This window comes from Fringilla coelebs, assembly GCF_963513975.1.
Source record: "Fringilla coelebs genome assembly, chromosome: 12".
In the NCBI taxonomy this organism is placed as follows: domain Eukaryota; kingdom Metazoa; phylum Chordata; class Aves; order Passeriformes; family Fringillidae; genus Fringilla; species Fringilla coelebs.
In genome coordinates this window covers 2,867,195-2,879,728 of record NC_140038.1, presented here as the reverse complement: position 1 = coordinate 2,879,728, position 12,534 = coordinate 2,867,195, and the positions used below count along the sequence as shown (strand labels likewise).

The following is a 12,534-nucleotide window of genomic DNA, read 5'->3' as shown; positions in this document are numbered from 1 at the left end:
GGAAGACATCATTACATACTTGTAATGGTCCTCGTTTCATTTGGCTTTGTAGAGATACCAATACAGGTACGTCCCCTTGTTTGCAACCATATTTTTAAAAGGTTGAATAATCTATGTTATTATTTTTTCTTTTCCCCCAATCCCAATAGTGTGAAAAAATGTAATTCTCTTTCCAATGCAGAAATTAGGTCAGCAGATCCTAATGAAATAATCCTGGATAACAATGCACCATACAAGGATCTGCTTCCACTAATTAATGACTAATTTTTCTTTCAAAATAAAAAGTAGTAACTTCTGCCTGCAGTGGACAGCGATTCTACTTCAGCGGCATCTGTTTGTTGCATGTTTTCCATTTCTATTATTGTCATGGGAAGGTCAAATAGAAAAAAGGTTTTTGCCATGGTTCAGCTTGTATGGATCATGCTGATATAATCCCTACCTGATTACAGTTATAAGCTCCTAAAACACTGGCCATAAGTGATAAAGACTTCCTTTGTGCTTCAGGCTGTAATCCGCATCAAGCCAGTTTCAATAAGGATTTGTGCATCTGAAGTGTTGCTGAGGATTTGAATCAAAATTATAAACAGAAAATACAATAAAAAGCCTGTCATGTCTCTGAATTGGTGACACTACACCTTAAAATCTGACCTGAAGAGCAGCAACGTCACTCTGTATGAAAATACAGTGTGTGTGCTGTGAAGCCAGACACACAGAGAATGGATCAATTTATTATTGGCTATGATGCATTTAGTTAATTTTGATAGTAGATCACTTTTGTTTTAGTGCAAGGCAGTAAAGCCCCAGCTTGAATGAGATCACTTTGTTTATTCTTGGGGTTTGGGGGTTTTAGGTGTATGTTTGTTGTAAAGATTTCATCTGCATGAGATGTGCAGGTTGGAAGCTTAGTTTTGGAGCCCAAAATTGGATTATGAAATTACATGCCATGCTTTTAATGAGTAAAACACCCCAATTAAAAAGACATAATGGGCAAATTAAGGATGCCTAGGATGTTCTTATTTTGCCTTTGCTGTTGCATTTGTTGGATTACCTAGGGTGCAGGTGGGGATTTCTATACTCTATAAATAAACTCTACATCTCTGAAGAGTTACACTGCACCATAACCATCATTCAAGCTGGTGATAAAGAGCCACAGCAAATATTAATCCTCTTTTTAGACCCCTCTCAGGGTACTGTGGCTTCTGCAAAACCATTTCCCCTCTCATCCTCATATAAACAATTTGTTTATTTCACTTGGTCATTTGCACAGATGATGCACAGGCAGTTCCAAACACTCATTTTGTTTTCTTCCTTTTTTGGGGACTGAAGGGTGGATCCAGACCAGGCAGAAGTCAGAGCAGCCCTGGAGTTACTTTAACCCATATAATCAGGCGCAGGCCCTGAAGGAGGTTTGCCACCTCCTTTAGCTCTTCCCTTCACAGCCCTCCTTTGGGGCCTGAGGAGTTAAGGTTCTGCTCTGGGGCCAGGGAGCTGTAATGTGCAGGACAGCTGCTTTTCTTCTGTTCTAGAGACATTTGAGACGAAGTAAATTGTCCATTTAGATGCTTGAGTTGCTGGACCTGGTTAGCATTTGCTGTAAAGCAGCCCTTTTTGGCATCTGATGTGAAAATCACATGGCAGAATAAATTTAAAAGGTGATCCTGTGCCAAGACTGTGGCAAAGTCGAAGAGCCTTTTTGATCAGTCTGCCTTTTGCCTTCTTATGCAGCGCCCCAGCAATGCAGAACGAATCACTGACGTGCTGAAGATCACCGCTGATTCTTGGAGGAACAATCCAATGGCCATAATTGCTGGGGGCAGGGGGAGGAATGCTTGGGGTTTTTTTACACTCTAAACCACTTCAGGATGGGAAGGAAGAAACTGCATTAGTGGCTCACTAATCTTGTGATTTCTGGGATGGGAATTCCATCCTGGAGCATCCCAAATCCATGTGTGCTTGGGGCTCCTGGGCTGACAGAACCAGTTGCTCCAGTGTGGCAGCTCCTGCCAGCTTCTCCAGGACATCGGGTTTTCAGAGAGCCATAGCACACAGCACAGTGAATTTGGCCTGAAACATTTTGCTTCATTGATTTTTAAGTCCCTCTTCTTACCACCCAGAAAAAAGTACGGACAGAAAAAGACATATGGAAAACCAGCAAGTTTCAGTCTGGTCCCTGGAGCACCCTGGCGCCGTGTAAGGGACAGGCACAAGATGTCTTGCCTAGGGTTCTGGGAAATCAGAATAATAATAAAATAGATCTATAAATTATTCAGAGCTCATGAGCTATTGCCTAATGTTGCTTGCGGCCAAGCACAGGGGTGTGGGTGAGGCAGCCAGAAATCTGTCGTGGTGAGAGGATGCCATCCGGGGCTCGTGGTACCTGACCGGTCTGTGAAGTTTAGCTGTGTTTTGGACAGCTGGTGGGGCGCGACATTTGGGAAGCACGGTGACATCTGGCCTTTCCAGCGTGCCACGCACTCCGTCCCTGCGTTATCGCTCCTGCTTCTGCTGCGCCCACGGCGCGGGGAGCGCGCCCGGGGGGAACTGGCGGCGCACGGGCAGCCACAGGCGGGGGCCGCAGTCTCCCAGGCTGCTGCTGGCTCCACAGCCGTAAATTCAGTCTTCTCCTTTCTCCTCGCAAGGCGCATTTCATTGGCTCAGGATAGGATCTGGCAAGGAGCGCCGGCATTTGAAGGCATAACTCTGCTCTCCGGCGTTTTCTTCTCTTTCAAGGCTGTAACCCTTTGCGGAGGCGGCGCGGGGGAACCGCGCAAAGGCGGCCGGAGGAGGCCGGCGCTGGTACCAGGTCAGTTCGGGCTGGAAGGGGTCCGCTACCCTCGAGGCGCTCCGCGGCAGCGGAAAGGGCCCCCTACGGCAGCGGCAGCTCCGCCCTTCCCCGCCGGTACGGCCCGGACCGTGCGGGGCGGGCGGATACAGCCAGCCGGGCCAGGGGACAGAGCCCTCTGTACCGGGGGAGCGGTGCAGGGGCCAGCCGGCTGTGCGGGGGACGGCGAGCGGTGCTGGGGAACATAGCCAGTGGTGCGGGGCACCGCAATCGGCAGTGCGGGCGGCTCGGAGAGGCGGCCGGGCCGTGCGGGGCTCAGCGCGCCCCGCGGGCCGCTCCGCGCTCTCCGCTCCTTTCCGCCCGCGCCGCCGCCGCCGCGCATTGGCCCGGCGCTCGGTCCAATGGGGCGGCGGGGCGGGGCCGGCCGTGCTCTCGCGAGAGCGGCGCGGTGCGGGCCGGCGGAACCATGTTGCGGGCGGTGGCGGCGCAGCGGCTGCGGCGGGCGGTGAGTGCGGGGCGAGCCCCGGGCCGCGCCTCGGGCCGCGCGGTGCGCCCCGAGCGGGGCCTTCCCGCCGCCCCGGCCGGGCGGGCCCTGCCCTGTGGGGCCAAGGGGGCGCGGGGCGGGGCGCGGGCCGAGCTCCTCCCGCCCGGCAGCGGTGGTCGAGGGGGTCTCTGAGAGGCGAGCGCCCCGCGCCGCCGAGCTCGGACTTCTCGGCTGGGCTCCCCTCACAACCCGTCTGTTAAAAATAAAGTTTCGAGTGAACGCAGGGTGTTCCAGAAGGCCTTCCTGCAGTCCCGGCAGGACTGCTGTCCCGTGTGGAAAGCTAACGTAGGTGTCAGGAAAGTCCTGAACTTCTGGGAGTGCTCGCTCGCATCCAGCCTTGAGCAGGGCATGCTGAGCAACAGGTGGAGAAGACTTCTAAAGTTTGTTACTGTAAACTTTTAAGACTACTAGAAGAATCTTAGAGGCTCAAGGAGAGGCTTTCTGCGGTATTGCAGTTAATCCAGCGTTTCTCAGTCACACCTATGCAGAAATGCGATTGCCTTAATTTTCACAACTTGTGGATGAAGCTAATGCAAAGCACCTGTTGCTTCTCCGGTTTGACCTTCGTGTCGCTCAGCTGGGAGGAGTGCTGGGCTTTTGAAGGCCGTTTGCTGCTTGGTGTGTCATCGTGGCTGTGTTACCAAGGTCTAGGTGAACTCAAGGTTAATTGGAGTAGATGATTGATGAGATGTCCCCGAATATCTGTTCAGTCTCTTATTGTGCACTAGGAGATATCCCCTCCCCTAGAATGTGAATTAATAGCCCTTGCAAACAACTTTAAGTCTTGCAAGTCTCTTTTTGAGCTCTTCAAGGCTTTTACACCTACTACAGTTCAGTACAGCTCTAAAATAGTAGTTATGCATATATTAAATGGTTTCAGATGATGAAAATTTTTTAAAAGATGAACAAAGGTAGACCACGTCAGACATGGTTGAATTAATCAGAGAATTTTTACTGTTGTAATCATGAGCATGTGTCAGTTGCCATTAGGCTGCAGGCTTTGTAGAGCAAAGGTCTTGATGATCTCTGAATCATACGGCACTGCTATGTAAATAGTACTTTACTCACATGCTCACTGCACAATTCAGCTCTGTGGCCTGGACGTGCGAGTTCAGCTGCTTGGTTTTCAGCCATGCACATCTAAACGAGTAACTTTATAAAATAAAGCCAGTAAAACATAGCTGCATCTTCAGTGTATGTGTAACAGTGTAGTCTGTGACAGAAGTGAAACAAACAGTTTGTTTTTGTTTACTTTTCAAAAGTGCAAAGTTTAGCCCTGCTGACGCAGTTCAAGAGTGAGTGGAGTCTAGAGAAAAAGAAGATGAGAGAAACCTGTGAAGTATGAGCAGGAAGGAAAGTTGAATTTTTGTGCAACTTAAAGATGGGAGTACTGAGGAGGAATGAGACTGCAAGTGCACAAAAACTTGGTGCAGAGGTGGGAATAAGCAATTTAGGGACTTCCCTGTGTTGAAATACAGTGTTGTATTTCAAAATAGCTCTGTTGATTTTTATTATGGGTTTGCAAGGAGTATATTTGGAAAAGTTTATTGTATATTTCATCTTTCTCTTCTGCTTCAATCTCTTTGTAATATTAAATCTTCATTATGATTGCCAAATCCTTTTTGCAAAGTGGTTTTATTTTTTTATCTTTATTCTTTGCTGCAGTTATAGCTCCTTTTTAATTCAGATGCCTTTAGTGTTTCCTGGAGTTATAGAGCTGTCTTTTAGACCTCTTTTGTAGCCAGGTCTTTAGAGAGGTTCTAGAAGTATATGCTTGAGTTCCTGTCTCTCTCTGAGTTTACCAGATTTATTTAGTTAAAGTTTTACAGCTACAAGACTGTGTCTTGCTAGAATTAGGCATTGCTTTGTTGTTTAGGAATGTAGCCTTTATCTTTAGTAGTACCCCAGTTCCTAGTTTCTGGCGTTCTTTCTTGGGAAATTTGCCCTGTGTTAATGGCTCTCCATGAGATCCAGAATTCCTGATAAGCAGTTTTAAAATTATAGGTTCTGGCCAGTTTGCTTTTACAGCTAAGAAAATCAGCTCTAGAGGTACCTTTTAGGTCCAGTTGTTTGGTGCTCTGCCTTGTGAATGTCTGTTTTGGTTTTGTTCCTGTAACTCCCAGTAGCTCTTCTAAAGAGAGACAACCTTTCTTTTCCCACCTGAAGTCTCTAGCACCCTGTTTCTTATTGATGCATGTTTGAAGCATGGGCCTATGTAGAATTCACCTGCTGCCTCACCTTCATCTCTGGCATTTCTTGGAACAACTTTTTGGCTGACTCATCTTGTGTTGCTGTGCCTGCCACATGTTTTAGTTGGAGCTGCTTTCCCAATGCCGGTGTTGTTAATGAGTGTCCTTGGGGCAGGCTGCAGGCAGTGAGCCACCGCTGCTGCCAGCAGAGGCCACGGCTGCTGCACACCAATCTCACCAAGCACGGATTTACAACGCTTCCCTCTGGGTTTTCCAGCTCTTGATGCAGCTGTTTTTTAGCATCCAAGCAGCAAATCTATATGTCAGAAGCACTGGGCATGTGTGCTGTTCAGGTGGCCTGTGTGTGTGCTGAAAGACCAAGAGATGCTCAGTTTGCAGTGGTGTGTGGAGGGCAGATCACCTGTGCACATTCAGTGGGTGCCTGGATGTGTGTGCTCTCGGCTTCACCTGTGCCCAGATTGCTGATGTTACACTGTGACAGTGTAACTGTAGCAGTGACCAATATCTGGTATTTTGTCTGCAGTCTAGAAATCCAGATATTGTGCTTACATTTTTCATGCTCTGGTTGGGAAATATCAGTGTGTTCCTCAGTGGGGAGCAAAACGGTGCTTTGAGGAAACTTGAGACAATCAGGGCAGGAATCTGTGGCTATTTTGCAAGTGGCTTAATTGATCAGTATTGTACATCTGAGTTAATCTTAGCAACTTTTAGACATCTGGAAGTCAGAGGCCAAGTTTGCTGTACAGTAAATACTGGGGAGGGAAGGGAAGTTGGAAATGCTGGGTGGTTTTCATTCACAAATGTTAGTTGTGGTATAAACTGAGTCACTGTCCAGAGTTTCCACCAGAGAGGAAGTGCAGATGTTTCTGTTGTAGAGGAAACATAAGGTGTGTAGCTGTGATTTGTACCTAAACCTGAGGAAAAAAACTTCCCAGTTGTGCCTCCCTGTTGCTGGGATGTCATTACCTGCTGCCGTGCTGCAGGTGCCCGAGTTGGTGGGCTGTTTATCTGGAGGTGGGTGGCCTCATTTTCCAGAGCTTGGTTTTCATCAGAAGCCTTCTGTGGCACAAGCACTGAGTGCTGTTCCTTCTTAAGACATTGTTTTCAACAGTTTGATTGATCTGTGTGTTTTATTTCTTGTGCTTTCTTTCCTTGCTGCCAGCTGGTTAGGTTTATTCTCTACCTTCCTATTTTATTTTGCTTTCCTGAGTAGGCATCCTGCCCAGGAGCAGCAGTGATGTCAGTGAAGTGATGGGCTGTTCTCCCACACGTGCAGCTGGACAGTAACTTCATCAAAATAACCACTTGTCCTATCATTGACTCATTGCTGCTGCTTTGTTTTCAGGACCACATGACTGGATGAATTACCGTCTGGTTTTACTGCAGATTCTTTATTATAACAAAAAAAAGTCACTTTGGTTTGGTTTTGTTTATAGGGAAAATTATTTCATGTGTCCTAGTATATAAAATTCAGACTCACATAGAAATCTCGTTTGTCATGTAGATTTTTACCCATAATATATAATATGACTTTAAATTTATTTTGAATCTGGTCTTGTCTTTATGTCCAGAAATGTCACCCATGAAGTGACCTTCTGGTGTGCATATTGTGTATATTCCTACAAATATAAAATGTGGGATTATTGATTTAGAAATAATACCTGATTAATGCTGTAATAGCCAGTCTGCTTGAGCAACTTCTATTGCTTGTGTTATTTTTGGTTAAAAACCAATTATTTCTCAGTTTATTCTAGAATGGTTTGACAGAATGATGGTGCTGGTGCAGTGCTTATTTAGGGAAAAAATGATAATATAGGCAGAAATAAGTGTGTGTTTAAAATGCATGTGTCTCCCTTGGAAATTTGAAAACTTGAGGATTTTCCAGGAGTATGGTCCATTTTACCCCACGACGCAACTGTAAATCATTGGAGAGTGGGCTTTTTGCCACAAAGGCATGGATTTATTCTTCAAATGGTGACTAAAATTTCATAACTTTTATTGTAGATGATGTGTGAAACATAATCAAAAATACGGCATCTGATCTATAGTGGCAGTAAATATTTTGTTACTGGCAGTTGGTTTCAAAGGAGCTTAGAGTATTTAGTGACAGCAAGCATAAGCATTATGCTTAACCTTAAGCATAAGAGATCAAATGCAGAGCACTTCTAGAAGAATCCTTATTCTTTTAATCAAAAGGACAAATTATGATCCAGATTCTGCAAAAACTTATCTTTGTATTTTTTTATTTGTGCACTGTGATTTGCTTCAGGGAAGTCCTTGGGATTTGCTTTCCATGTTTGAAATTCAGTATGTTGGTAGGCTTTGTGGGGTTGAAGTCCAGGTACAAATTTTAGCCTCTGCTATTTTCTGAAGCTTTTTTTATTTGAAGTTGTAGGCAAGCGTGTGTTTGGCATGAGGGGAGATGGGCTTGGAATGTAAATTTTAAAAAGTAGTGTTTGGCTGTGCGTCTTCAGGGTTGTGTTAGTATTTGTTCCTTGGTTATTGTAATGAATTTACTTGGTTTTCCATGTGTTCCATCCTACACTGATCATCGCTCCAGTCTTCAGCTGCGCTTTATGTAGGGTAAACAAACACTTGAGGGACAATATTCCTGTTCCCATCCAAAATGTTTTCCCTATCCTAATATTAGTCTTGGAGGAATAGTGCTTTTCACACATACACCTAAATATTAGAGAGGAAGGTCCCAGAATTTAGAATATTTTGGTTTGGTTTTATGGCAGTTTTGTGCCTTTTTTTGTTTTTTGTTTCTTTCATTTTTGCTTTAGAAGCTCAAGTTTGTTTATGCAGGGTGAATTTGTCAAAGTTGTTATTGAAGGACATTAAATTGTGGTGGTAGACTAAGTGCTCAAATGTTTTGAAGGAAAAGAGGGAAAAGTGAACCTTATGCCTGCAAAGATTTCTCCTAGTGTGTTTTCAGGCTGTCAGCCACTGCAGCTTAATTTTCATTCATCCACTGCATAAAATTTTGCTTCTAAATATAAAGGTGGATTCTGTAGCTAGATTTTGTTTAAAACTTATAATAAAACACTGCCAGAGAACCACCCTAGAAAACCAAGTAAATATTCATTTGCAACTGTTGATTTCCTTGTCTAATCCTCAGTCTTTAAGGCACTTGGTTAAGTTGATCAACTGAGCTTGAATGTAATGTGTTAGAATGTTTCTCTTAATTTTGTTCAGTATTTTCCTGTGGAGTTTCAGTTTAAGCACAGCATGTTACAGACAAGCTGAAGTCAAGCAGGTTTGTCTTTACTTAATAAAAATTATCTAGAACGAGCCTAGCAGTGTTTTACATCTCATCTAAGTGATGAATTTCTGTAAAGCCTTGCATGCCCAGAGGAGCAGGTTTTTATTTCAGTGCCAAGTTTCCCACTGAGCGTGTCCCCTGCTTTGCAGGCGTCGGTGCTGCGGAGGTCCCAGAGCACCTTGGTGGTGGCAGAGCACAACAACGAATCCCTCGCAGGCATCACCCTCAACACCATCACTGCGGCAAAGCGCCTGGGAGGGGAGGTCTCCTGCCTGGTGGCTGGCACCAGCTGTGACAAGGTAGGAAATGCTCTTTTCATACCAATGAAATAAAGAACGCAGTGAAACAACGCTTGGCAGCGTCTCGGGCAGCCTGAAAAATAATCTGTAGTCAGGAGAAACTGTGCCAGGAGTTGCTAATCTGCCAGAAAAGTCCTGCACTTGGAACTGCTTCTCTTCTAAAGAGAAAATACGGGTATAGATTGCATTTCACAGGGGACGGTATCAATAATGGTTGTTACATGCTTGAGCAAGCAGATTTTTATGGGACTGAAGGACAATTAACTTTTAAAACGAGATATATCTCTGTAAAGTTTAAATGACAAATATTGCAGTGCTAAGAATTTGGAAAGAAGCTTTTGCCTGTTTAAATGGAAACCAGCAGAAGTGAAAGAACAGCGATAAATTGGGCTTTTGAGCAAGTTGCTGGTACTAACCAATCACTGGTTGTGTAGAGAGTGTTTGCAACCTGAAATTCTGAAATTAGTGCTTCTTGACTTTATCACCCAGCTCATGTATGTAAAAAGTTCCTTGTACATTAGCTGTGCATTTTTAGTGTAATTTTGCTAATTCTAGAGATGATATAGTTAGTACATTAGTGGCACTTCTATTCCAGCATGACTTGGTACTGTGTGAACAGCAGAAGTACAAAAAACTATTCCTAATATTTACATACTGTTTATGCACTGTTGTTTTGAAAGCAACATGTAAAAGGTGTACTTAGAGCAGCTTATTCTCAAATAGGTGGAGAAAAACCTCAGTAGCTATTCAGGTGTTTGAGGTAGAGATGAAGCAAATATTTATCTAAATCAAGAAAATTAAAAAGAAAAAAAGACATAATTGCCTGCCATATGTATCTTTAATTTTCCTTATTCTATGCACTTGCACAGGAGAAAAATGATTGTGAATGTTTTGTTTGTTTTAATGCTAAATATATAAAGTCTGTGTGTTATGGTGGGAAAAAGTATTTTGTAAAAAATGAAGGTTTAGAGATTTTTATTTAAGAGCCAGTGACTCAAACAGCTATTCTGCAGCAGCTACTAAGGATTTTTTCTTTATTTCCTTTTGTTAATTTTTGAGGGTAAACTGATACTCATCAAACTCAGTAAAACTACTCTGTTTCTGGACGATGCATGTGGTCTCCAGACCTCGCTGTCAGTCCTGTTCTCTCTGATCTGTAGTAACCCTTTTATCATTTAAACTTCACTTGTGCCAATTCAAACGAAAAAAATGCATAAATATAAATTGAAAATACACGTTGCTTCAGTGGGCAAAAAATCAGATGCAAACAAAGAGTTGCTCTAGAATTTGGATAAAAATCATAACAGCATTGTACATTTGTATTTGTTTGTATGGTGGATACTGACTGAACTTAAAGTAGGATTTGTTTCTTGGTGATTGTATTGGAATAATCCTCAAGTGTGGCCGTTGTTGGCTGCTGTAAGAAATGCTGGGGTTGCTGTGAGCCCTGCATGCAGGAGGCAAGTTTTCCCGAGCTTGATTTGCTCCGTAGTTCTCTTATTCGCAAACTCATTTTCATTATCCCGTAAGGAGCCGTGCTGTGGATCAGAAGACCAGCATTTTATCCTGTTCAGGTCTGTTCTGATTTTGAAATTCATGGACTTTCGGTTCTGGTTTTATGAATCTATAGGCTGTGGGCTATTTGCAGTGGGGACTCCCTTCTTGTATGTTTGTGGTGCCTGTTAAAACACAAACTAATAATAATTCACTTGTAATCACAGGTAGCATCAGAACTCAGCAAAGTGCAGGGAGTTGCAAAAGTTCTCGTGGCTCAGCATGATGCGTACAAGGGATTTCTAGCAGGTGAGAGTTGTTCTTACCTATTGACAAAAGAAATTTATTTGTGTATTTGTGTTTGTAAATGAAAATAAGATGGTTGTAAATTCTGAGCAATGTATTTTTATTCTCAGAGGAGCTGACTCCCTTGATTGTGGAAACTCATAAAAAATTCAATTACACCCACATTTGTGCCGGAGCATCTGCCTTTGGGAAGGTGAGTAGATCAAAGAGCATCAAAGAGTTCTTGTAGAAAAGAGAAACACACTGCTGTATGTAAGAGTGTGAATCAAAGGCCTGAGAGAGATCAGCCATGGACAGTTCTGCATTTGCAAACTATTTTACAGTAGTTTGCCTAAGAGGTCGTTAGTTAGATTTCATGATTTATGTTTGAGTTCTTTTATGAGCTGATGTGAATAAAACAGTGTAGAAGAAATATTCGGTGGTAACCAGCCAATCCTATGGACACAAGGCAAAATGTGCAGTAAGGCAAACCAGGTTAAGTGATCTGAAAGCATGAAAATTGTAAAGAAAAGCACAGCAAATTGGGATGAAAAATCTGTTATTTGCATGTTGAAAAGAGAGTGTGCAAACTTATTGGAAGCAAACTTTTTTTTGGAGTGGGATTTGCATCTGTGTGATATAAGCCATGTATGTTGAAATGTCTGTAAACATATATAAATAGCACAGAGCTAAGTTCCAGCCAGGATGGTTTTTAATGAAAATACAATTTTTCATAAAATTTTTTTTTTGGGAATGTGTTTATAAGTACATGGAGAGCCTCAGTACTGAGAATCTGGGCAGCACTGTGGTGCAGTAAATTAGAGAAAAGGATCCTTCAGAAATCTTGTCGCTGTAGGACGAGTAATGGCATTGGCCTCCATCTGCCTGCTTTCACTTCAATCAATAGCACTCCATATGCTTGTGTTTTTGCTAACAGAAATTAAGCCTTAGGTTTTAAATTTTTAAAAATTTTTTTTCCTTCTTTTTTATTGCAGTGTCATAGTAGGAGTTAATGGCTTTTGCTTTAAAGCTTACACTGCCATTTTTGAGTGTTTCATGTGAGTGAAGATTTCAGACCTGGGACTTTTTTTCTTGTACCAGATTAGGAGGCAGACAAAAAGCAAATAATCATCTTATCATTGATTTTTTCATAATTTCTGCTGTTCTTTTTATCCTTCTTCCCACTCCTAAAGGTGCTAAGTAATTTTCTAGAGTAAATTTTGGAGCAAGAGAATATCTATTTTAAATATTAAAATAATTTTTTTTTTTTTTGCTTTGGAGGGAAGAGTGCAGGGTTTTTTTTTCCTATAATTTCTGCCATCTAACTTCCAAAAGCACAATTTTTTTTTCCCTTGAAGTGCCAAGATCTCAACAATCCATAACTGTCAATTTTCTGAGTAAGTGGCATCTATATTCAGTTTTAGAATATTTGAAGCAAATAAGTCTCCTAATTTAAGATATTGAATTACGGGTTTACTTACAGTAAGTCTCATAAAATGTCTAATGTTATTACAGTAATGGGGTTTTATTTGGCTGCTAAAGCTACATGAGTAGCCCTTCAAAAATCTCAGTTCTATATGTCTCAGAGACAGCATTATGTGAAATTGGGTCAGCAGTGTTCTTTTACTGACCATGTACATTTTAGTTAGCTTACT

At 42.8% G+C, this 12,534-nt stretch overlaps 1 protein-coding gene across 1 annotated transcript in view; it reads left to right on the top strand.

Annotated features, from left to right (window-relative positions):
* Positions 1-3,196: 3,196 nt before the first annotated feature.
* The window catches only part of ETFA (electron transfer flavoprotein subunit alpha), a 29,438-nt gene continuing 20,100 nt past the window's right edge, over positions 3,197-12,534 (top strand). The window contains exons 1-4 of the mRNA XM_084214124.1: positions 3,197-3,287; positions 8,951-9,100; positions 10,822-10,903; positions 11,011-11,093. Of these exons, the coding sequence (XP_084070250.1) occupies positions 3,249-3,287; positions 8,951-9,100; positions 10,822-10,903; positions 11,011-11,093 (354 nt within the window). The 5' untranslated portion in view covers positions 3,197-3,248. The remainder of the gene's footprint in view (positions 3,288-8,950; positions 9,101-10,821; positions 10,904-11,010; positions 11,094-12,534) is intronic.